The sequence below is a fragment of the Eleutherodactylus coqui genome, chromosome 9, assembly GCF_035609145.1.
Source record: "Eleutherodactylus coqui strain aEleCoq1 chromosome 9, aEleCoq1.hap1, whole genome shotgun sequence".
Taxonomy (NCBI): Eukaryota; Metazoa; Chordata; class Amphibia; order Anura; family Eleutherodactylidae; genus Eleutherodactylus; species Eleutherodactylus coqui.
In genome coordinates, this window is record NC_089845.1 from 122,265,639 (window position 1) to 122,292,425 (window position 26,787).

The 26,787-nt window shown below is 45.3% G+C and overlaps 1 protein-coding gene across 2 annotated transcripts; it reads left to right on the plus strand.

Moving 5' to 3' along the window:
* LOC136578396 (cytochrome P450 2D15-like) lies at positions 1-25,617 on the plus strand. Of its 2 annotated transcripts, none has more exons than XM_066578439.1 (9): positions 1-575; positions 4,255-4,417; positions 14,644-14,796; positions 15,282-15,442; positions 16,925-17,098; positions 19,339-19,480; positions 20,185-20,372; positions 23,638-23,779; positions 25,178-25,617. In XM_066578439.1, exons 1-9 carry the CDS (start codon positions 372-374, stop codon positions 25,354-25,356), a joined length of 1,506 nt encoding a protein of 501 aa, XP_066434536.1. In that variant the 5' UTR covers positions 1-371; the 3' UTR covers positions 25,357-25,617. The 2 variants fall into 2 exon arrangements, with proteins under 2 accessions (XP_066434536.1, XP_066434537.1); XM_066578440.1 differs by lacking the exon at positions 1-575 and adding an exon at positions 1,547-1,600.
* The last annotated feature ends 1,170 nt before the right edge of the window (positions 25,618-26,787 follow it).

The window sequence follows — 26,787 nt, forward strand, 5'->3', positions numbered from 1 at the left end:
GAGTCGATACATAAGAACACACCTTGTGGGTTTGATGCTTAAGTAACAATTGCGATTTCCTTTATCTTTGGATTACTAGTATCCGTCTGCTCACCAGCAGAGTAACCGCAACATCTGGCAGAGAAATGTCATCCAGTCTGTAAGGGCTGGGCTGGGAACGGATCCAGAAAGGAAGAGCGGCGCTGCTGTAGTCCTTATACGTCACTGTGTAGCTGATAGAATGCACTAGAGACAATAAGGGCAAACAAGACGTAGAGACTACAAGTAGTGAGATTTAACCCCGAAGTGCCTGCCGCCTTATTACATGAGGGTCACTGCTGAGTTCTAGAAGGAAGTCCAACACGCTATCAGAGCTGAGATCACACTTGGACATGGAGCTTTTGTCTGTCCCATCGTTCTTGCTGCCTTTTGGGAATGCTACTTGTATAGGCCTTGCTGTTGCTGTGCTTTTTCTACTCATTTACTGGATGAAGAATAAAAAGGGACATAATTACCCCCCAGGACCCTTCCCTCTGCCCTTGGTGGGAAATACCTTCCAACTGGACTTCAACAACTTACCTGAGAGCTTATCCCAGGTAAACTTGTAAGAATGATCGTGCTGAACTTGAGTGAGGGATGTGGGAATTCATCTGAGAGTAGGGGCTCCTGTCCACGGGTGATGATCTGCCGGCGGTAAATCACCAGGCGAATCACGCTGTCTGAAGCTTTCCATAACGTTGCTATGGAAAGCGCAGGGCTGGCGTCCACAAGTGTAGAATCATAGCGATTCTCTGTCAAATAGGCTCAGCACGGAGAGCTGTCAGCTTTCACCTGCTCCCGTGGCAGAGATCTGCCGCAGGGTAACGCTACGCTCGTGGACAGGTAACCTTAGGCCGCTTTCACACATGCTACAAAATTGTTTTTTTTTTGTTTTTGTTTTTTTTTCTTTGTTTTGTTTCCAGTGATTTAACAGCACTATTAAACACTGCTTTCCAATGATTAGCAATGTTTTCACTGATCCTATGTTGCTAGAAAAAAAATCGTGGCTTGCTGCATATTGCTGCTATGTGCTATTTTGTTTGTAGCCCATGTTTCCCTATGGAGCTTCCTTGTTCATCGCATTGCACAGCACGTCCTTGCGATTTTCATGCTGTGCAATACCTTTTGAACATTAGAAACTGCTATTAACTTTCTTGTGATAAATCACGTGAGAAAATCGCAGGTGGCAGCGTTGCAGTACGAGATTTTTCACAAAAAAAGGCATCACTGACGCTACAAAATCGTGTGTACAAAGCTGCGATTTTTGTAGCGGCGATATCGCTGTCGCCCGTGGGAAAGAGGCCTAAGGATATGTATTCATGGGTGGAATGTGCACTGAAAATACGCAGCATTAATTGCCATGCTGTGGATTTAAATGAAATTTGCCACATTTTATAAGCACCATGGTGCTTCAAGGACAGGGAATGTAGAGTCTACGGGTGTACTTCTTATACTTACCTGGCTTCCTGTTCTTCTTCTTCAGTCAGTGTGTGTACATTCTGATAGAGAACAGTATGTGAGCCTATGGACTGACTGAAGAAAATAGTTGCGCTCCTAGACCGAGCGGGGAATGGGGAGCTGGGTAAGTTTTAAGAAGCACACCCATGGACTCTACATTCCCTGTCCTTTTAAGCACCAAAACTTGGTTGATGGTGCTTATTAGATGTGAAATGTTTCCATTAAGATCTGCACCACATGTCCATTAGGGGGAGTCTCACACGAATGGATCTGAATTGAGGATTCTGCGATCGCCATGCGCACGCATGATACGTGGGCATTGAAATGCATTGACTTTTTCCGTTTCACTCACACTTGCGGGTAGGAATCGCCTATTTCCCGGCTTGCGATCTTTCTTTCGCGGGAAAGATACGCTAAACATACACACGGAAAGCCACACGCATACATGACCTATGCAATTTGTTTCCGCAATCAATTGCAGGTCTTCCACTGTGGATATCTGCGCTGCTCCTGTGAGCCTGTCCTTATGGCCTTACCTACCATGTAGACAACCTTTTTAGAAGGTGGAAATAAGATGAGATACGGGCAGGCATGGAGGCTCTAGTACCCTGTTGTACCACCTCTACCTTGGATACAAGGTGTGATACAGGCGGGCATAGAGGCTTTAGTACCCTGTTGTACCACCTCTAGCTTGGATACAAGATGTGATATGTGTGGGCATGGAGGCTCTAGTACCCTGTTGCACTGCCTCTACCTTAGATTCAAGGTGTGATATGGGTGGGCATGGAGGCTCTAGTACCCTATTGCAGGGGCGTAACTATAGAGGGTGCAGGGGATGCAGTTGTACCCGGGCCCAGGAGCCTTGGGGGGCCCATAAGGCCTGTCTTCTCCATATAGGAAGCCCAGTACTATGAATAAAGCATTATAGTTGGGGGCCCCGTTCCAGGTTTTGCATTGGGGCCCGGGAGCTTCAAATTACGCCTCTGCCCTATTGTACCACCTCTAGCTTGGAAACAAGATGTGATATGGTTGGCATGGAGGCTCTAGTACCCTGTTGTACTGCCTCTAGCTTGGATACAAGATGTGATACAGGCGGGCATCGAGGCTTTAGTACCCTGTTGTACTGCCTCCAGCTTGGATACAAGATGCGATATGGGAGGGCATGGATGCTCTAGTAACCTGTTGTACCGCCTTTAGCTTGGATACAAGATGCGATACAGGCAGGCATGGAGGCTCTAGTACCCTGTTGTACTGCCTCTAGGTTGGATACAAGATGTGATATGGGTGGGCATGGAGGCTCTAGTAGCATGTTATACCACCTCTAGCTTGGATAACAAATGCGATAAGGGGGGCATGGAGGCTCTAGTAGCCTGTTGCACTGCCTCTTGCTTGGATGCAAGATGTGATACGGGCAGGCATGGTGGCTCTAGTACCATGTTGTACCGCCTCTAGCTTGGATACAAGATATGATACGGGTGGGCATGTAGGCACTAGTACCCTGTTGTACTGCCTCTAGCTTGGATACAAGATGCGATATGGGAGGGCATGTAGGCTCAGAAGATGCTGTCAGCAGAATACCAATCTAGATTTGTGTAGAACATCTGATTTAGGCCAGATTCACATGGGCATATGCACGTTTGTGTTACATTTTTGTGAAATGGGCATTAGATATTGGCACGTGCAAATGTGTATTTTACTGTACTTTTTTGAAATGGCCACTTAGTTGCACAGGAAAATAGAACAAGATGTGTATTTTTGTGCGACTGAAATGTGAACGAACACATTGAAATCAACGGGTTCTATTTTCTGCATAGTGCGCACGCAAATACGTTCATATGACTCCGGCCTTAAGGATACAATGTCTACCAGTTACACCCAATTGAGTATATGTTCACATAAGGAATACACTGCATGTTACCTGGCATAGATTTGCATGCTGGAAAAAAATGCAGATTATTACAATATAGGTGAACAGAATTTCAAGAAATCTCATTCATATGCTGAGCACAGCTGAAAATGTAGTCAAAGAAGCTGTAAAAAAAACCAACAAACAACAAAAACAATACTCGCCTAGCAGCTGCCGTCCGGGTTCCTCCGGCTGCTCTCCGGCATTCTTGCAGACCTCTGTGTCGTTGTCAGCACCGACAGAGCATCTCTTGCTGGTAACGGGGATTGAAAACCCCACCTCCAGCATGAGATTGCTCTGATTGGTTCTCGAGCGCTGGCTCAGCCAATCACAGCTATTCGATGAAAAGCATGGCAATCGACCGTCTTTCTGTGCCTGTGTGAGCAGTCCCACTGAAAACAAAAGGAGCGTTAGGCCCCCTCACACAGGCAGTACAACTGTGGATTTCTGATACATAGTTGCAGGCAGATCAAAGTGATTTTTAATTCCACATGAAAATCAGTTGGTAGTCCTGAGCAAAGGCATAACTTGAAGATTCTGGACCCCAATGCAAAACCTGTAACAGGGCCCCAAGCTGTAATGCTTTAGGCTCCCTATATGGAGAAGAGAGGCCTTAAGGGCCCCCTAAGTCTCCTGGGCCTGGGTGCAACCGCATCCCCTGCATCCTCTATAGTTACGCCACTGGTCCTGAGGCTTTTGTTGCAAAATTCCCATGTGTTGCAGTGCATCTTGTGGGCCTTATGAAAGGTACTTGACTGACCTTGTCCCTACTCCATGTAGAGGTATACCTGGTCTCTGCCCATCTCTGCATCCAGGCCTCCATCAGGAATATGTTGTATAGACACGTAACTGCTGAATTTTTGTTGTTACAGTTGGAGAAACGGTATGGAAAAGTCTTCAGCCTGCAGATATTCTTTGAGAATTCCGTTGTGTTAAACGGGTATGAGGCTGTAAAAGAGGGGCTGGTCACAAAATCCGAGGACACCGCTGACAGACCCTCCATACCAATGTTTGAGCACCTTGGATTGCATACTGGTAAGTGTCTGTATCTATATATGAAAATTAATTAGCATTATCCACCCCCTTTTAAACTTTTGACAAAGTTAGCCACTCTTGTAGAGACCACGTTTCTTCAGGTCTAAGGCAATGGCTTTAAGAAGCCCACCACGCCCATTCAAAATGGTCAATGGGACACATATTGAATGGACTGTTGGCCTATAAATAATGGAAGCTTCCGTTTTAGTATGGAGCGGCTAAGGTCTAAAGTTCATTGCTGCCAGTGCAGACCCCTACTTTGCTGACTTCTTGTCCTGGCAGTATACATTCTTTCTCCCATACTTATTTTTTGAGCACAGGTCGGATTGGATCTCGGCACATACCAGAAGGGAAACATTGCTGTCACATTTGCTGAGATGGACACCAAAAATACATTGTCTGGATCAGACGTAAAAGTTGTCCAGACTGGATATACACATTGTTAGAAAGCTCAGAGAACAAAACTGATAATAATGAAACTAAACAATGGGGTAAGGGAAATCTTAGTCTATCGTACTAATACGGATAAACCATGCCTAAAAGCAGGGCAATTACCCTGACAAGGGCAGCCACGCATCCTGAACATTGGGGGCTACTTATGCTGTTCATAGATAGTAATGCGGTGACAATAGATGTAAATAATAGGTACAAAAGTACTAAGAAGCAGATGTACAATATCAAGAAGTTAGTAAGAAAACCAGGGCAGTATCTGACTGAGATGGCACTAAGAGGGTGTGCACCGGACCAAAACTCCACCATGCAGCGGAATCGGCATTCTCTGAAGGGAGGAGCCAGGAGATATATATTATATTACAAGATTGGCTGCAGAAACCACCTCCCTGCCAAACAATCCTACTCCACACCAGCAGATGTATGTTAACATGTCAGCTCCTGGCACCAAATGACAGGGTGCATGCACCAATCCCGTGATCACCTGCGTCGGACTGACATACTGCTTCTGTGTCTCTGCCGGTACACCACTACAATTGCCTTAAGAGAATATTATCGCTTTCCTTTGTACTGAGATCAGATCCTTCCTTCAAATGAAAATTGACATATGGACATATGGTAGAACAGCTCACAGGAATATCAAAGGGGTCTTATTTGATTGAATCTTTAAAAGGGGTCTGAATTCTGCAAGATGTAAGGACCTGCAAGGAGTTGTAGAACTCCAAATGCTGGGGAGCAAAAGTTTAGAGACTACTGATCCGAAACATTAAAATAATCATGTCGTATTTGTCTAGGTTTGGCGGGGCATACCTTGTTGGGGGCATATCAAGCAAGCCACTTTGCCTTGGTTTGGTAATTGGGTATAGTGCTAGGACAGAAAACACATTTTGGCCTCGGTAAAAGCCTTGCTGTTATGACTCTGCTTTTAGACAGTATATATTAAGATCCTGTAACTGTATTGAAAGCCAATGTAAATATACAAAAAGACAATATACCGTATGGTATATCCTACGTTTATTTAATGGCAGATGTATGCAACTATACCTCAAGGTGAACATAACCTTTACCCTCTTTACAAACTCGCTCATAAAATCCTCCAGTTATTCTCCACCCTGTCCTAGGCAATTGCAAACATGTCTACGAACTTCTGTCTATAAGCACTTAGACGAATGTGAACATATCTATAAATCACATAGACATCTACTGAGGCATTTTAAGGCAGTGAGCTACCACAATGCACAAAAGAAAGTATTCAATTACAAATTCAACTGTCTTACATCTGTAGTTTTTAGCTCCAGATCGCACTGTGGTTAAAGGGAACCTGTCAGCAGCTTTTTGTAACGCAATCCAAGAGCGGTGCTGCAATGTGTGCAATGCGCTGTTTTACACAGTACTCTTGTTTGTTCTGGTAACAGAAGCAAACCTGACTAATCGTCGTGCAAAGTTCTCCTGCACGGTATGTGATAGGTCATCAGTGTGTTCTAGGTGTGTGATTTAAGCCCCATTTACATGCAACGATTATCGCTCAAAATGCGTTCAAACGATGTCTTTTAAGCGGTAAATGTTGCCATTGTTTGCTTTTCAGGTGAACGATGATTTTAAGTCCAGAATGAAAACCATCATTCGTCGTCCAGCTGATAGCAGGGAGCGCTGATAACCTTGTTTTTAGCTGCTGTCCTGCGGGAGAACAATGGAGCTGTATGCAGATAACAGACCACCCGCTGTTATCTGATACAGCGAAGGGAGGCTCATTTACAAGCAAATGAAGCTAATAAGCTACTAATGGACATCAGTGCCCATTAGTAGTTTATGCAAAATGATCGCTCAAACTGTCATTCAAGCTATCTTTTGAACGAATTTTGAACTATCATCTTTGTGTGTAAATGGGGCTTTAGGATAAGGAAACTGCTTATCTATTTGAATTTTTTGCATATACTACCTTCATCTAATTTATCTGTTCAATGCCCATTTAGCATGTGCTCCATGACTGACAATGCCATCGAGTGTACATCTTATGGCATGTATGCAGTCCTTGAACAGCATACTGCTGTACGAATTGTGAGCACGTTGCATATTTGCATTGCGTGTGGAGCTGCGTATCACCCCGTTTGTGATTGCGTGTGCCTGTGCATGACAGTGTATCTCATGCACGTTGTCATGCACTGGCATCCCAGTTTTGTTTTTTCAACTTTTTAAAGTCATGTTTCCTAGCAACATTAAAAAAATAAATAAATAAATCGGTACATATGCAATTGTGTGTGTGTGTGTGTACAGCGTTTTTGTATGCACCCATAAAGAACAATAAGGCTCTATCGCATATAATACGCGGTAAAATAGAATGTGCTGCCTTCTTTTTTAGGTGCGTATTATACGCAAAGAATATATGCAAATGTGAATGAATCAATGTACTTTCATTGACTCTCTTCACCACATATTATGCGTATGTACATTTCACACGTAATACACAACTAAATTACACTTGTGTGAGCCTGGCCTTACAAGAATAAGGGAATTGGGAGTAGGAGAAAAGTAGTTTGGCTCAATAAAGATGTAAAGGATGTAAACTCCTAAAATGTGAAGGCAGCAAAGAAGCACTAGAAACCTATAAGGAAAAAAGTTATGTAAAAAGCAGCAAAGGTGGAGACAGAGACTTATTGCCAAAGAGAGTAACGCTAACCCTAAGCTGTTCCTCAACTATATAAGTAGTAATAAGATTTAGGCCTCCTTCCCACGAACGGATTTCCGCCACGTAATTCGCGGCGGAAATCCGGTGCGTTGCCCGCAGCTATTGGGTTCTATTGAACCTAATAGCTCAGGGCTCACGGTGCGGAATTCCATCACGGAATTCCGCACCGTGAATTCACCCGCCCTCACCCGTGGCATGCTCTATTTGCCACGGGTGTACGCGTGGACGGCTTCCATTTCAGTCAATGGAAGCCGTCCGTTCACGCTATCTTCCGCTTCCCCGCCCACCGCCGCCGCGTCATATGACACGGAGGGCGTGTCACATGACGCGGCGGAGGTGGGCGGGGAAGCGTCATGCGGGAGCGAGGACGCCAGATCTGCAGGTAAGTATGGGGTCTCCTGGGGGGGGCGCCGTGATGGACTCCGCCGCGGAATTCCGCAGCAGAGCCCGTCTCGGCCGTGTGCAGCCGGCCTAATACTGAAAGTCTTTGGCCCTTTTAATAAATAAATGTAAGGAAAAATTGAAGAAGGATGATGAGGAGAAAGCAAATCTATTAAATATTTGTTTCTCTAGTATATGCACAGAGGAAAATGAAATGTCAGATGAGATGCAAAGTAATAAAGTAAACTCTCCACTAAATGTCACCAGTTTATCTTAGGAAGAAGTGCAGATACACCTTAAAACAGGGGTTCTCAACTCTAGTCCTCAGGGACCACAAACAGGTCATGTTTTCAGGATATTCTATGGTAAGAACACCTGTGGCAATGTCTAAGGCACCAACAATAATTACATCACCTGTGCAACATTGAGGAAATCCTGAAAACCTGACCTGTTGGCGGTCCCTGAGGACTGGAGTTGGGGAACACTGTCTCTGAGATTAAAATAGACAAATTGCTGTGTCGCGATGGCATACACCCCTGGGTTCTAAGGAAATTAAGTAATGCGATAGACCGTCTTTTCTTATATTTAAGGACTCTCTATAGTGCTTTAGTCTGTTCCACTGGATTGGCACATAGTCAATATGGTCCCAAATTAAAAAAAGGGGTCAAAAAGTGAACCTGGAAACTACTACAGGTCGGTAAGTCTTACTTCTATTGTGGGTAAAATGTTTGCAGGGTTTCTAAAAGATGCTATGCTGGAGTACCTTATGGAAGTTAGCTGCATAACTCTGTATCAGCATGGGTTGATGAGGGGTCACCCTTGTCAAACCGATCTGATCAGTTTCTACATAGAGTTAACTTCTAGACTGGAGTGGGGAGTCATTGGATCTTGGATGACTGGACTTTTCCCAAGCGTTTTATTTTGTGCTGCATTAAAGGTTGGTATATAAAATGAGAATGCTTGGTCTGGGTGAGCATGTGTGTAAGTGGGTAAATAACTGGTCAGTGATAGAAAGCAGAGGGTGGGTATAAATGGTGCATACTCTGATTGGGTCACTGTTAGTAGTGGAGTACCACAGGGGGGCAGTATTGGGTATTATTCTTTCTAATATGTTTATCAATGACCTGGTAGAAGGATTGGACAGTAAAAAACCAATATTTGCAGATGATACTAAACTATGTAAAGATTTTAACACGAGACGATACAAGGCGGTTGCAAGAGGATTTGGATAAGTTGGGGGCTTTAACACTAATAAATGTAAGGTTATACACATTGGCAGAAGAAATACATGTCACCATTACACACTAAATGGGAAATTACTGGGTAACACTGACATGAAAAAGACTTGTGGGTTTTAGTTAACTGGAAACTTAACTGGATCAACCAGTGTCAGTCAGCTTCTGCCAAGGCAAATAGGATCATGGGGTCTAGGGGAACATGATAAGAACATTGTTCTTCCTCTTTACAAGTCTCTGATCAGACCACACATGGAATATTGTGTACAGTTTTGGGCATCGGTACTCAAGGACATATCAGAGCTTGAACACAGGCGGGCAACTAAAGTAATAAATGGAATGTGTGGACTACAATACCTAGAGAGGTTATCAAAATTGCAGTTAATTAGTTTAAGAAATAAGATTACCTAATAACTTTGTACACTTAAATATATCAGGGGACAAGATCTCTCCCATGATCTGTTTATACCCAGGACTGTAACAAGGGGTGCCCTCTGCGTCTAGAGGAAAGAAGGTTTCCCCAGTCGTCTCCACGACAGCACCAATTGAGATTGCCTCCTCCTGATAGGACAGGAACATACTGAGAGGTTAAAAGCTCCCCCCCTCCCCCACTTTCCTCAGTGTCTTCCTGTCCTGCCAGGAGGCAGGATCTCTGAGAGGAGCTGGTGGAGAAGCCAGCTAGGATTACTTACAGGCGGATCGGAGGGCAGTGGGTCAGCCTGTCCTCCCTTCCAAGCCAGACGACTCCCGGGACGCCACATGGGGTGGTAACCCCCGGGCCAGGTTCCTCATGGGGGGTACAAAGCGGGATCCTCAGTCCCCCTCGTCCTCCCTGCAGAGTTACAGCGCGGCACTCCAGGAAGCCCTTTGATGGCGGGGGGCAGGGCGCCGCGTCACGTATCCAGCACGATGACATCATCGTGTCTGCATCAGGAGGGGGCGGGGCTTAGCGCAGGAGCGCGAAAATTTAAAAAATGTAGGAACCTGAGAGAAGCCAGAACAGACCAGCACTACAGGTCGCAGGGTGTCTGCAGCACCGGTACAGAAATGAGTGCTCCAGCCCCAGAGACAGCTGAAACCTCAGCCTCAGCGGCCGTAAGTAGCCAGTGCGGCAAAAAATACAATGCATATATCCAGTATGTTGTATATGGAAAAATTGCATATTTACCCGCAAAAATGCTTTGTTTGTCAGGGGGATAAAAAAGACATTCCCCCCCCCCCCCCCGTGGAATGCGGGACGAGACTGCCAGCTAGGTACCAGAGGCCTCTATGCAAGGCATGCGTAGCTAGGCTAGTCAGAGAGGAATCGGGGGGATTCATGGATTCATGGAGGACGTTAGGAAGCTGGTGAAGGAGGAAGTTACATCAGCCCTAACGTCACAGCTGGCACCGCCAGCGAAACGCCAGAAAAAGGTATATTCCCAACGAGCCTTCCGACTCCGAGAGTTCTATCAGGTCGGAGCAAGAGGAACAGGTGGCCGAGGAGTCCTCAGATGATGAGGGCCACAAAAGATACTTATTCCATCAAGACAACTTAACGGAATTGATTAAGTCAGTCAGGGCTACGCTAAAAATCGAAGAGCCCAGAGAACCACGTACCTTACAAGATGAGATATTCGGGGGACTAGTGGAGTATGGCAAAAAATTTCCTAGCGGACGCCGCGGCCGGAACTGTCAAACTCTCGGCGAAAGCTACAGCCCGCTCTAACTCAGCCAGAAGAGTGTTATGGCTGAAATTGTGGTCAGGCGAGCTAGCCTCAAAAAAATAAGCTATGTGCCCTCCCGTTCTACAGCCAGTTTTTGTTCGGACCGGACTTAGACAAGATTCTAGAGAAGGCGGCCGACAAAAAGAAGGGATTCCTGGAAGAAAAGCCACAGAGAGGGAAGACCTTCTTCCGGGCCCCAGTGCAACAGCCCGAAGCCTACCGAGGCAAGAGCAAGACAGGCCGCTGGAGTTACCCCAAGGGGGGCAGAGAAAGGAACATCCTCTTTAACCCCCACCAGGGGGAGCCAAAGCAGAGACCCTGACGCCATCCCCGTAGGGGCAAGGCTGGGGAGCTTTGTGGATCAATGGGCCGCGATTTGTGAAGGCCCATGGATCCCAAAGATCTTACAGCAGGGATACCGGATAGAGCTGGTGTCCCTCCCCAGAAGAAAATTCATTATCACGAGAGGCTCCAAACAACAGTTACACCTACTAAGGCCAAGCGTTCGGGACCTGCAACAACTAAACGCAATATCCCCCGTACCGCAAGACAAGGAAACCCAGGGCCATTATTCCAGGCTCTTCCTAGTAAGAAAACCCTGCGGGAAACAGCGGATGATAGTGAACCTGAAGCCTCTGAACACCTGCATCAGATACAGAAAATTCAAGATGGAGTCCATCGCCTCAACGATAAAGTTGATTCCCAAAGGAGCCTACATGGCATCCATCGATTTAAAGGATGCTTATTTCCACGTACCGATCCACGAGGGGTCCCGGAAAATACCTAAGGTTTGCAGTGGATATGGGCAAGGGAATAGAGCACCATCAATTCAGATGCCTGCCCTTCGGGATCTCCTCAGCACCCAGAATCTTCACCAAAATTATGGCAGAGGTAGCCGCCTACCTGAGGAAGAAGTGGGTACTATTATAGGACCCTATCTGGACGATATTTTAATAATAGCAGAGTCCAGAGAACTCCTAACGGAACACCTGGGGATAGTGCTAGAACTTCTCCAATCCTTAGGATGGATCATAAACTGGGAAAAATCCAGCCTAGATCCCGACAAGCAGAAGACATTTCTGGGAATAACGCTCAACTCAGAATCGCAATGCTCCTGTCTACCCGAGGAAAAAATACAAAAAATCCGATGGTTAGTCAAGACCTTCCTACGGAGACGATTATGCACAATTCGGGAAACCATGTCTCTCCTGGGAAGCTTGACATCATGCATTCCAGGAGTGGCATGGGCCCAGGCTCACACCAGAGCCCTGCAAGCCTCAGCCCTATCCACATGGGACAAGAGGCAGTCCTCTCTAGGGACAAGAATGTACATCCCAAGCACGGTGAAAACATCCCTGCATTGGTGGACATCCCCAGAGAAACTGCGGAGAGGGGTTCATTGGCTACAAAACCCAGCCACTCACATCACAATAGACGCAGGCGCCTGGGGATGGGGAGCGCATGTGGGGAACCAGTTCTTTCAGGGCCCCTGGCCTCAAAGGACAAAAGAACAGTGCTCAAATTACAGGGAACTACAGGCCGTATGGCAGGTCCTACAGCAGTTAAGGAACTCGCTACGGGACCAGCATATAAAGATACTGTCAGACAATATCACCGCGGTCGCCCATATACGACACCAAGGGGGCACAAGATCTCCCGCCCTGCAAAACATCGCACAGAAAAATTTTCACTGGGCAGAGGGCCGGATCCTTTCGATCACGGCAACCCACTTGAAGGGGACGCTAAACCAAAAAGCGGACTTTCTGAGCAGGAGGCAAATAGACCCAGGAGAATGGTCTCTCTCCCTGGAGGTGTTCAGAATCCTGACCAACCGGTGAGGGACCCCACAATTGGACCTGTTCGCAACCAGGGAAAAGGCTAAAGTAAGCCACTTCTTCTCCCTCCGGCCGGGAGATCGGCCGACAGCAGTAGACGCCCTAGGCCAAGACTGGGGAGAGGGGCTGGCGTACGCCTTTCCTCCTATACCGCTGATCCCCAGAGTCTTACAACATTTCAGAACCCAGGTATGCACACTATTCCTGGTGACCCCCTTCTGGCCCAAGAGAAGCTGGTTCGGTCTTCTAGCAACATTGAGCGTCCAGGACCCAGTCACCTTTCCTACCTGGACGGATCTTCTATCGCAGGGGCCACTGAACCATTCGAGCCTAGACAAGCTCCACTTAACAGCATGGCTCTTGAGGAATCCTCACTAAGAGAGAAGGGATTCTCAGAGAGGGTAGTAGGAACGTTAATGTCCAGCAGAAAAAAGACGACCCACCTTATCTACCAGAAAGTTTGGAGAAGGTTTGCCTCAGGGAGACAGGGAAGGGATCGCGGGGATTCTATCCCGGACATCCCTCTAATCTTAGAGTTCTTGCAGGAGGGCCTAGAGATGGGCCTCTCTCCAAGCACCCTGAAGGTCCAGGTCTCAGCCCTTAACGCCATATGTGACACAAAGTTTGCAGACAACAGATGGGTCAACAGGTTCCTAGCAGCAGCAACTAGATTAAGGCCTAGACCCATAAATCTTTTTCCAGACTGGAACCTTAATTGGGCTCTAAGCGCCATGACAGCGGTACCATTCGAGCCGATCGAAGCACTACCCATAAAAATGCTTACTATCAAGACCATTTTCTTAGTAGCCATCACCTCCGCAAGGCGGGTTAGCGAGCTGCAGGCCTTGTCCATTCGCCACCCGTTCCTGAAAATCTCGGACACCAAATTAGTATTTAAAACGGACTTGGCTTTTATGCCAAAAGTGGTATCACATTTTCATAGGTCCCAAGACATAATCCCCTCATTTTTTAGTAAACCTAAAAACAAGGAAGAAAAAACCCTAAGCTGCCTGGACGTTAGGAGAGCAGTCCTAAGCTACATAGAGGCGACAAGCCACTGGAGGCCGGACGACAACTTGTTCGTCCAGTTCAGTGGCCCAAATAAAGGGAGTAAAGCAGCGAAAAGCTCCATAGCCAGGTGGATCCGCCTGGTCATTATAGAGTCCTATAAGGCCCTCGGGAAGGAAATCCCTTTAGCTCTTAAAGCCCATTCTACAAGGGCAGTGGCATCGTCATGGGCCGAACACAGCTCAGCCTCGGTCGAGCAGATATGCAAGGCCGCAGTCTGGAAGAAACCCCACACGTTCTTAAACCTTATAGGGTAAAAGTGCAGCAGGACAAGGACATGGCCTTCGGCCGCAAAGTCCTCTCGGCAGCAATCCCACCCTAGGAAAACTTTAGTTGGTACGTCTCAATTGGTGCTGTCGTGGAGACGACTGGGGAAAAAAATAGATTATACCTACCCGATAATCGGGTTTCCAGTAGTCTCCACGACAGCACCCGTACCTCCCCCCCCCCCCCCCCCCAAAAAAAAACAAACCCCGGTTAGGGGAATGAACACTAGTCTCTGCTTGTTAGATCTTCACCTTAGATCTTCAGTCTCGTGTTAGCGTCTCTTTAGTCGGCACGGCAGTTTCAGATAGGAAATGGTAAACATTGTCACCCTGCTATTTTACAGATCACAGCTCAAAGTTCGAGTCTTGGATACCTGTGTTTACTTGTGAATTACATCACTGTTCAGATATTTTCATGTGACTTCAGTAAAGTGTTGTCAGCATGACTCAATACAAGAATAGACTGGCACAATGTAATTTTAATGATTTACCTACTTTTCTTACAGTCAGGTACACACCCCACCTGGAGTGCATTCCATTTCATAAAAGTTCCTCTTCAAATATAAGTAACCTTCTGATAAATAATTGTTCCTCTTCAGGAATTGCATTCACTGGGTATGGTCCACATTGGAAGGAGCAAAGGCGATTCGCACTATACACTTTGAAAAATTTTGGGATGGGAAAGAAATCTATGGAGGAGCGCATACGTGAAGAAGCTGGATACCTCTGCTCCGCTTTCCAGGCCCATGATGGTAATTTAAAATAATCCAATGATTAATAAACGCAAGTAAGGCTGGATTCACACGAACGTATATCGGCTCGGTTTTCACAACGAGCCGATATATGTCGTCTCTCTCAGCAGGGGGGGGGGGGGCTGGAAGAGCCAGGAGCAGTGCTCTGAGCTCCCGCACCCTCTCTGCCTCCTCTCTGCCCCTCTGCACTATTTGCAATGGGGAGAGGCGGGACAGGGGTGGGGCTAATTCGTGAAACTTAGCCCCGCCCAGTCCCGCCTCCTTTCATTGCAAATAGTGCAGAGGGGCGGAGAGGAGGCAGAGAGGGGGCAGGAGCTCAGTTCCTGCTCCTGGCTCTTCCATCCTCCTCCCCCTGCAAATGAGGACGACGTATATCGGCTCGGCGTGAAAACCGAGCCGATATACGTTCGTGTGAATGCACCCTAAAAGAGGGGAAACGTGTTTGTTAAGCTGTTCTTATTTTAGTTATGTCTGTTTATCTTCAGGACGTCCCTTTGATCCCTTCATCGTGCTTACAAATGCCATCAGCAACATCATCTGCTCAATTATATTTGGGGACAGATTTGAATACAATGATTCATCGTTTCAGAAAATGCTTTATATGTTAAAGGAATTAGCCGAACTTGAAACAAAGCCTATCACTCAGGTGAATATCTAGATATCTGCCGGGAGGAAGTAAAGGTCTGAAGCAAATCATATCTCCTCTTACTTTTGCAAGTAATTAAACAGTTCAAAGCATAATTTTTTTCATGTTCTATTAGAAACCTGAATTAACACAGAGGCACATATCCTAAGAGGTCTTTAAAGTGATCATAGCTATTTCTACTACCAGGCAGTGGAATTATGTAAATTCTGCATCTGAAGTCTTCCATTAGTTGTAATAAGGTTCTGCATCAGAGTACATACCACCTAGATTTTTTTCTACACATGGACTTGAAATCTACGTGCAGAAAAACAGTGGTTTCACTTCTTAACATGCAGCCATGTTGGAAAATCTGCATGTGGATTTTTCACATTGACTAGGTCGAATCCATGCCTAAACGAAAATCCACTTCAGAAACACACAGCAACCTTAGATTTCTGATGCGGTTTGCATTGAAATCCAAAGTGGATTTAACTCGTATGAATGTGCCTTCCAGTAATCTGTTAACAGTGCAGACACAGAATAATGGCAGGCGCAGCACGGAGTGGGTACTATTACTGAAGGGGGCAATAAAAGAGGCACTGTTACTAACGGGGCCTAAAAGGAGGCTTATTGATAAATAGCCCATAAAGATGACAGTATTATTGTAGAGGACACAAGGGAGGCACTATTTCTGTGGGGCACAAAGGAGGCTTATTACTGTGGGATCACAAGGGAGGAATTATTTTATGGTGGGACAGTAGTGGCACTACTATTTGGTGGCAGTGCCATAGCTAAAGTGGTCACACATGCAGGATTAATATTAACATTTACCACATTATTTGATCTTGGCAGGGTAGTGCTTTTTTTTTTTTTTTTTTTTTTTTTTTTTTATCCTCATCCTGTAGGTCAAATTCATTAGAAACTGCCCTACAGTGGATCTCTGGAGGTACACTTTAAATTGTTTGGTTTACTTTGCTTTACTAAGCATGTCTCTGCATTTCTAAGGGTGCATTTAGCCATCTGTACCCCACACTTATCTAACCATCGGTGATGTTGCTAGGGATTCCTTCACTCGGGAGTAAAGACTGTTTCCTGCCCTACTCTTGTATCCATATACCTTGATCAAAGCAGATGTCCTGTCTACTGAACATTCTCTTAGTCCAACCAGGCATCCAGCTGTAGCTAAGCCATCGGAAGTAACAGGGATTCCTTGGCTATGCCAGGCTGTGATATGATGCAGCCCACCCAAAAGCACAGAAGCTATCCCTTATTTGGGTTATTTCACAAATATATTGCCCTCACTGATAATCGAACCTGGATTTGCAGTCATAAGTCTTGTATATTGGGAGCACTAAACCACCAACATGAATGTAGTGAAAATGTTTAGTGTTGCATGAAATGTGCTCCTCAAAAATAATCGGACTTCATACGGTCTACTGCACTGAATTTTCTGCAAGTTGATTTACATATTGGCTAAGCTCATCTCAAACATTATCCCCTTAGTTGTACAAGATCTTCCCATGGCTCATGAAGGTGCCTGGTCCCCATCAGAAGCTTTTCAGCATCCAACGTACTTATCTACATTTCCTAAGAGCAATTGTCCAGAAGCACAGAGACACTTGGGATCCGGCAATCCGAAGGGACTTCATTGATGCCTTTTTTGAGGAAATCGAAAAAGTAAGCAAATATCTCCTGTACACTGTAGTCGTAGGTATATGATATTGTAGAAATCATTGTGTTCTTGTTTTATAGAGTTCAGTCATCTCTACAGGGTTTATACCTTTTAATGTTTTTACTTTGTTCAACGTGATAAATTAACTCCATCAATGGGAATATTCTGTTACCAGCCCCGTCTCGCTCTCACTTTCTTCCTTTCCCCTTCTAAACACTCCCCAAGCAGCCAAGTATATTGCCAGAGCAATTCAGTGCTACACATCATATAGTTGATGGATTCTTGACCTATTGAACTATTCTAGAAGGATTACACTTGGAGCTTGTTCACTTCACCGTTTTTGACTTCTGTTTTGTGTTTCCGTCAGAGGAGCTGCAAAATGGAAAACCATTATATTTTGGGTCCCATTCCAGGTCAATTCCATTCACTTTAATTTCCTTTTTTTCACAGAAAAACTAGTATCGCAGTCTGAGTTACTTGCTTTTAAAAATAGAAATCAAACAAATTCATATTTTTTCTTTACATTATAGTCAATGGGGAACTGAACAGAGAGGCTTCCATTTGGTTATGTTCTTGTTCTTTTTAAATGGATCCGTTTTTAAATGAGCGCGCGCAAAAAAGGAAGAAAGATGAAATTAAAAACAGATGTAAAGGGAAACAAACTAACATGATCTTTTTTGTTTTAATGTATCAGCCTTTTAAAAACAAAGAGACAAACTCTAGTTTTGTTTGATTCGGTCGGAATTCCATTTTGCTATCTATTTCATATTGAAAGAAAAATCGATCCAGTCAAAACTGAAATCCAAACGCTGATGTAAACAAGTCCTAATTATATATTTAGCATCAATTGTTCATTCATTAAAGATATTGCATACATTCTGTATTAATTAATATATTTAACGGGGTCGTCTAGTTTAGAAAACCAGTTTCCATACACCCTATTGAGGAATCGGTTAATAAAGGATCATGTCTTGGCCAGAGTGAGGAGCGGTTACAAAGAGCATTTCTTCCTCTGGAGGACCGGTCTTGTATTACATAGAATGAAGCATTAGAAAATGTCCATAAAAATCAATGTTTGTCTATCTGTAGTAGTGCTGTAGGGAAATTTGAACTCTTACTGTCTGGTTTTCTAACAGATTACAGCTGATCGCTGGGGGTCCCAGCAGGGATCTGCTTGTAGACCCTTCTAATGAGCAGTAATTAGCAAAAACTGACCCACCCCCACCCCAAAAGAATTGCACATGCATGTATGTAATAAATATATAACCTGCCTTAACGTGTACTGTGTTGGTTTGTAACCAAAATACTTCTACCATGTGGTTGTATGATTACATGACACACAGGCATTTATATATGCGGGTCAATAGAGGGAGACTTGACACCTAATTGTTCATACTGTAGAGGACCCTGTGGTCCGCACTCAGCACCTAGGTGACGGGAATTGAGGTAGACCGATGCCATCCTGCCCTCTTGCCAGTGTAGTGGAGAGCGACTCCTGCTACATTCGCAGTCAGCACTGTACAGGAATGTAGAGCGTGATGTAGATGGTGCCAAGTGGGGAAAAAGGGGTGGGGAGAAAGAAGTTTCATCCAAACTCGCTCTGCCCTGCCCTGGACTCAGCAGTGTAGCAGAGAGCACCTCCTGCCACACTAACTTGTGCGTTTTTGGCTCAACTGCTTCTGCCTTATCAACCAATGGGCAGCCACTCCAGCCGCGTTCACGGCCAACATTGAAGCATGATGTGGTAACTAGTATACACAAGGGGATCTATGCTTAGCAGCTCTTGTACCAAGGAGTTCCTGCAGTCACTGTCCAGGGATAGGTTGTGTGTGTGTAAGTGTGTAAAATAGATATCATTGATTTCTACCAGTCAATACACTTTTATATACTCTATTTGAGAATTCTTAGTTAACAGACCAGGACCTGGGATCAGGATCCTCATCTACCAACCAAAGCAGAGTGACTACAAACAGCATCTCTTACTCTTGCGGATCAAGCGCATGCGTGTTATTATGTAGACAATCCATTTATTTCAATGAGAACTGGGTAATATTTAATTTGTCTTGTGGTACAGATGTGGCAAGTGTGACCCTGATATCGTTCCTATACTATTTATGTAGTGTGCCGGCCAGTCAATTTCAATGGTCTTGTGGTGCACCTATGCAGCGATCCAGTTTGGCATTGCCTCATCTGTACTTCTAGGAGTTCCTTTATAATACAGTCACTATTGTTTCTGTGCTCCCAGAATAAAGACAATCCTGACAGCAGTTTCACTGAAGAGAGACTTCTAATTGTGATGGCGGATCTCTTTGTTGCCGGGACGGACACAACATCTAACACTTTGCGCTGGTCTCTCCTAATGATGTTACTTCATCCTCACATCCAGAGTAAGAATTAGAAGTCAAGTTGTTGTTGTTGTTGTCGATTTCGTTTTATTAGGGTAATTTTACACAGCCCGAGCAATTTCTTCTATGACCTGTAGATGGGGAAATATCATCCCATGTAAAACCCGACTTGGCAAGTGAGCAAGAATAGATCACTTGTCGGAGTCAATTGATTTTCAGCTCACAGGACAATCAAGCAACCGTTGACCGGTGTAAACAGGCAGTCGTTCATCTGCCAACGCTTGCCTGTTATCTCTGAATGGGGGTAGGCAGCTGGAAAATCTCCGGTGAGCGATTATTGCTCCTATGTAAAAGCACAGGGACAATAATTGTTGGGATGGCTGTAGGGTGCTTATCACCTGCAGTCATCCTGTGTAAAAATACCCTAAGTCTACACATGCTTTTGCTAAAAGGACATTCAAAATCTTCTCCTTTTCAAGAAGTTTTTCACTTTGTGCAGGTGTTGACTACAGATGATTGAAACCACTCAGAGGTGGAACCTGAAGCTCAGGGGCCCCAATGCAAAACCTGTAACAGGGCCCCAACTATAATGCTTTATGCATAGTACTGGGCTTCTTATATGGGGAGGAGAGGCCTTATGGGCTCCCTAATGCTCCTGGGCCCGGGTGCAACCGCATCCCCTGCATCCCCTATAGTTACGCCAGTGAAACCACTTAATATTTATAATTGAATTTGCTCTTTTGCAGGAAAGGTACATGAAGAAATCGATCATGTAATTGGTAGAGACAGACTACCCACCGTAGAAGACAATTCCAAAATGCCATATACCAATGCCGTCATCCATGAAGTCCAGCGATTTGGGAATATCTTGCCTATTGCTTTGCTCCATATGACCTACAGAGATACCAAGATCCAAGGGTTTAATATTCCAAAGGTTGAGTATATTTTATCAAAAATGAGTGTAAACCTTTTATATACAGTGAAATTCCTTTCATCTTCCATCTAATAATCCAGATAATTTGCTAATCCAATTTGTTCTCATTTTGGCAATTGGTATTATAAGAGAACTATGAGAAGAGTTGGAAGAAAATATTAAAAAGTAGACTTTAGTATATCTTGGGTTATCGGATGGAAAAGCCAGGAGCAGGAACCGAGCTCCCGCCCCCTCTCTGCCTCCTCTCCGCCCCTCTGCACTCTTTGCAATGGGGAGAGGCTGGACTGGGGCGGGGCTAGTTCTGATAACTTAGCCCCGCTCCCGTCCAGCCTCTCCCCATTGCAAATAGTGCAGAGGGGCGGAAAGAAGGCAGAGAGGGGGGCGGGAGCTCAGTTCCTGCTCCTGGCTCTTTCATTCCCCCCCCCCCCCCTGCAGATGAGGACGACGTATATCGGCTCGGCGTGAAAACCGAGCCGATATATGTTCGTGTGAGTGCAGCCTAAGTATGTAAAGGACAAGACCCCTCAATAGTGGTAACGGTTTACCATGGCAGAAGAGCCCTAACAAAGACCACAGGTCTGTATATTGAAACATAGATGCATACAAAAGTGGTGGCAGGAAAAGACCACATGGTCCATTAATCTGCCCTTATATTATTTATTTCTAAGGAGAGATCTATGCTTTTCCCAGGCAGCCTGAATTTTTTTTGTTGATTTTTCAATCATGTCTGCTTGAAGTTGGATCCAAACCTCTACTATTCAGTAAAATAATATTCCCTGATGTTGCTTCAGATTTTTAATCCCAACTAATCTCAGATTATGGCCCCTTGTTCTAGTGTTCAGCTTCCCAATAAAAATACTTCCCACCTGATCCTTCTATCTTTAAAGGGGTTGTCTGGACTATTACTATTGATGACCTATCCTCTGGATAAGTTATCAATCCTTGATTGGTGGGGGTCGTCTCTTGGAATCCCTGCTGATCGTCTGATGGGTGGGCCCAATATCAGTGCAGACAGCATCGGGAACAGATAGTGCTGTCAACATTGCAGCAGCCCAGTTTGTTACTACGCGCCCAACTGCCATTAATTTTATGGCCCCCTGTTTGGATTAGAGTGCCAGATAATCCACCATGGAAATGTGATATTTTTCATTTCTACTATTTTTCTAAAAGGTGTGATAGAGCACTCAACCACGAGAAATGTGAGTGTTCAAGTTCTGAGTGCTGTTGACAACCCACAGAGTCAGTAAGGCATGCTAATTAACTCCTTCCCACCCCAGCATGTAAATGTGCACCCTGGGTGGGGAAGGTACATTTGCACCCAATGGATGGTGCATGTTTAGAGGCAGAGCACACAACATGTGCAGTAGGATCCGAGGTGTGACCGACGACTGGGTTCTTGGTGCAACAGTGGGGATCTGTGAGAACACCTGGAATATAAAGGGCTCACACAGAAAATTCCTCCTGTGATGAAAAAATTAAAAAAAAATACAGGACTTTGAATGCACTGATGCTAAAAACAAATTTCCAAGAAAATTGGGTTTTATTGTGCAAAAGTGGATGGATAGCTAGATATTATAATAAATTTTGGTATAGTCATAATCGTACTAACCCACAGAAAAAATGATTGTCATGTATGCTGCATTACCGATGTAAGAAAAAAAATGGTGGAATTGATGTTTTCTCTCTCTCGCTAAAAAAATTAATAAGATTTATGCAATATATTATATATACCCAAAAAATGGTACCAGTAAAAGCTACAGTTCACCACAGAAAAAAACAAGCCCTCATATAGCCATGTCGACCAAGAAAATTAAAGTTATGGCATTTGTAAGATTGGAGATGAAAATGCCCCAAAAGTTGTTGCATCCTTGGGCCCAAAATAGGCCAAGTCACTAAGGCGTTAAAAGACTATGTAAGCGCAGCGTCCACTAGGGTAATTCCGGACATGGGGCATACGCTGAGGAGCTGGGAGGGTAAAGCTGTCATGGTGGCACTTACCAGACTCCTCCTCAGAGAGACACACACAGCCTCGGCCGGAGCATCGCTGTGCCTCTTCTGCACACCCCTGGGAGAGGGATGGCCAATATACATATAACAGGAATACCGGTTGTCCTTTACCTACCGGAATGAAACCTTGGCGGTAATAAAGAGAGTCCACACACTGTATAGTAATTAAGTTCCTCAGTCCCTAGGAATGGTCAGGGCCTGGTAAACTTTACTTGAAAACTTTGTCATTTTGCAGCGTAAACGCGCCAGTGCAGGCCAGACAGTAGATTTGAGGTCCAGGAGGAAACAAGGGATGACACCGGCCCTACAGTCCTTGTTATATGTATGGTACCTCTCCTAGAAGGGGAACACTCACTGAGAGGATGGGGGAAAGGGATCACTCCGCAGACACTCACTTATTGAAGACTTGGATCTCCGCACAGTGGACTCGTCACTCTTCTTCACTCTACTTTCTCTCACTCTTTCTCTCTCTTTTAATGGTTCCTGGAATTAGAAACCTCAGGAAAACTGTTCTTTTTCTTCCATCCTCTTAACCACATGAGGGTTAAAGGTACCCCCATGTGGCTGGCACTCTCACTCAAGAACCCAGAAGATGATGGACAGAAGACTCCACCTTGCTCTCAGACACTTATACATATAATGTCTCACATACCACATGACAGGACATAAATTGATAATTTTGCAGACATCTGCCAGTCTCATGCAGACATTAACATCTCAGTTGCAGCAGCTGTACAGTACAATACACATAGTAGGAGACTAGACAATTTCCACAGTGCATCTACACAAGACATTACATGTATGACATTTATTGAGTGGCCAAGAATAGACGTTCTGGGCCACTATATAAGCCCGAGACCGCCTGATAGCTATTCAGACACTGTAGGCAACTACAGTGACTATGATGTGAGAAGTATATGCACGATTGAGTTAGTATTTATCACATATATGGCCCCTTGCAAATTGTAAAGGCTGGTGAGTTGTAACAGTATTACTACAGTGTCCTAATCTGTCTTGCAGCATTTTAACCTGTATGAGCTGAAGTGATTGTACGGCTGATTCCTAATAAGTGATTGTACGGCTGATTCCTAATAAGCGATTGTATTACTGAAACAGCCGCCATTTAAAGTTTATCGTTGTCTTTTGGATTCCATGATCCCTCTCTTATTTGTACTGTATGTGGGGTCAACAAATACTGAAATGTATGAGTATATACGTAGAGACTATAGAATATAGTATGAATTGTTTATCATTTTAGGGTACCACAATCATCCCCAACTTGACATCAGTTTTGAAGGATAAGAACATTTGGAAGAAACCACATCAATTTTACCCAGAACATTTCCTGGACTCGGAAGGACAGTTTGTGAAGAACGAAGCATTCATACCGTTCTCCGCAGGTACTGACAAATGAGGAGCAGATACAAGTAGACTTGTTTACAGATGATTTTGGACCAGAACACTAATCAAAGCAATCATTTTAGTACTATAAAAAGTATGCAAGTTCTCACTTTCTAGGGGATTTCTAATACTGAAACATTGATAGCTTGACCTAGGGATAACAGTGGGCGACTGTCAATTGGCACAATCGGAACTTTCAACTATATGTTCACCTGATACTGATCAGCCTTATTCCGCTTTGCTGTGTTGATTTGCAGGACTGCATCTCCACCGTCAATGTTTTATTTCTCAAAACCCTCTTTAATTAGTTCATGGGATCTCTTCTATGGTATGAATGTGCAGTGAGCAGGAGTTGGCGGGAGCAGCTTGAGTGGGTGCGTCAACTCTGACCTTGTCACGTTGGTTGCTACTCTGTTTAAAATGGTAGCTCATGCGGCAAGGGGTTTTGCAAAAGGATTCTTGGCGAGGGCAAATAGTAATCTATGTAAGTTCTTGGTGAAGCTAGTGCCTTTTGAATGAGTGTATTGCCGTGATGAAATAAAAAGACGAGTCCATTGTAATATCAATAAAACTGAAGGTACACAGTTTACTTAAACTTGGGGACTGAGTACAAACTTCACACTTTTCTTCAACAAACGATAAATTCTCTAGCAACTTCTTGCGCATGTGGAATGACAATTTATTCCTTAGCCTGGCAGCCTCCTTTTTTTAGGAGAGGACTAAGTTAAGTGGTCACTGTGGAGGAATTGTGGGACCAGTGCAGGCTCTCCTTTGGACACACTAACTTCTGATTGTGCTGGGACAAGTTAAACTCACAGTTTGGGTGCCTGATTCCTGTCCAGCTTACACAGGGTCCGCCTTGGTTCAGATTCCTTCCTAAGCAGGGTTGAAAAAGACTTCCCTCAGTCTTCCAGCTCCCCCCTCCGGTTAACTCCATGACTAGACCTCCTCTCTGTCCGACCTCCAGGACCAGACTTGCTCAGACTCCTTTTCTCCAGAACTCCTAACCCCACCCACATTCTGTCTTTTGTACTCTCCACACTAACCAATCTTGAGCTAAGGGGATTCTCTCTACCCAATTCCAGTACTAGCTAAGGGTGAATGACAAGTACCAGAGCAGGTTAGGGTGAATTCTGCCTAGTTACCTACTGCTAGATAATGACACCAGACTTAACTCTTTAGTGCCCAGTTAAGGTACACATAATTAAACACAGTTTACTATACATACACATACACACTCCACATGAGATGGCTATAAAAGTGCTGTGGGACCCCAACTCTGGGGTACTACAAATGTGCTATTAAAGCATCCTATAGGTGATTTGTTCATTTCTCTAGTTCCTCAGGCTATTAAGTCTTGATTTTGAGCTTCGATATTCCTCTCCCTTTGTGTTTAGGTCGCCGGATGTGTGTGGGAGAACTGCTGGCAAGAATGGATCTCTTCATCATCTTTACATCTCTACTGCAACGCTTTGAATTTCACATTCCAGATGATCAGCCGTATCCCCGGCACGATCCCGTGTTTACCTTCAACTTCAGCCCTCATCCCTTCCAAGTTTGCTGTAAAGAACGTTAATCCTGAATGGACAGATGTGATACTAATCGCCTTATTAGGGTGGGGTCACACAATTTTTCAAACCAAAGTCAGAAGTGTAATTCAGACTTTTTTCTGCCCCAATGATTAGAATTTATGAGGGCTTTCTAGGGACAAGTTTGAGATTAAGATTGCTGTTTTCAAGGACAGGTGCTCCGTCACTTCAAGTTTTTGATAGTCTACTAGGGTAATTTTGTACAATTGTCTTTTTGAATACATAAATACAATTATTATAGCACTAAAGGTTATGTTTTACTGGTTTTATTGTGGACTGGGGATGTTTATTTCTATGATTACAAAGTCAGAAGATAGTGGAAATATTAAACAAGGACCTCGGTCATACTCGCACAACCATTTGCCAGTTCTATCCATGCAAATCCTCTGGAACGCGCTACTAAAAGCTATCCAGGAAATCACTGACACGCTCTAAAAACGCACCTCTTCAGGGAAGCATACCATATCCCTTAAAGGAGATGTCTCGAGGCAGGAGTGGATTTTTTTTTATTGCCCAGTCCCCCTAATTAAGCACACATTACTAAGCCCCCCTGTAAATGACTTTTCTAGCTGGTTTGTACTTACCGTTCCAGCGTTTCAGCAACTTATAAAAATTTTCCCAAGATGGCCGCCGGCTCTTTTCCCTTCGCTTGCTGCAGCCCGACGTGCGCGCTCCCGAGACGCTACCAGCTGTGTCTCCCTGACAACCAGACGCCCCGCAGCCGCCGACCGGACCCCTGGAGTGAACACGGCCGACCAGTCACCCACCGCCAGGCAGCAGGTAACCGGCGCAGCCCCCCCCCCATCACAGCGGCAGCCCCCCCCCCGACACAGCGGCAGCCCCCCCCCGGCACAGCGACAGCCCCCCCATCGCAGCGACAGCCCCCCCCGGCACAGCGACAGCCCCCCCATCACAGCGGCAGCCCCCCCCCCCCATCGCAGCGACAGCCCCCCATCACAGCGGCAGCCCCCCCCGGCGCAGCCCGCCACCGGCGCAGCGGCAGCCCCCCCGGCCCATCACTTACCAGGACGGCGGGACAGCTGGACGGCGGGACAGCTGGGCGGCTTCTCCGGACAGCTCGGCAGCTCTGCACCTTCCTCTAACAGAGGATGGTACAGAATGGCCGCTCCAGCGCGCTCCCGAGCAGTGACGGCTCGTCTGCGCATGCGCAGAAGAGCTGTAGCGGGGAGCACACTGAAGCGGCTTGTGCTGAAAGGAGAAGAACGGACTGCGCAAGCGCGTCTAAAAAAGCAAGCTGCCAGCGAATTTAGACGGAACCATGGAGACGAGGACGCTAGCAACGGAGCAGGTAAGTGAATAACTTCTGTATGGCTCATATTTAATGCACGATGTATATTACAAAGTGCATTAATATGGCCATACAGAAGTGTATACCCCCACTTGATTTCGCGAGACAA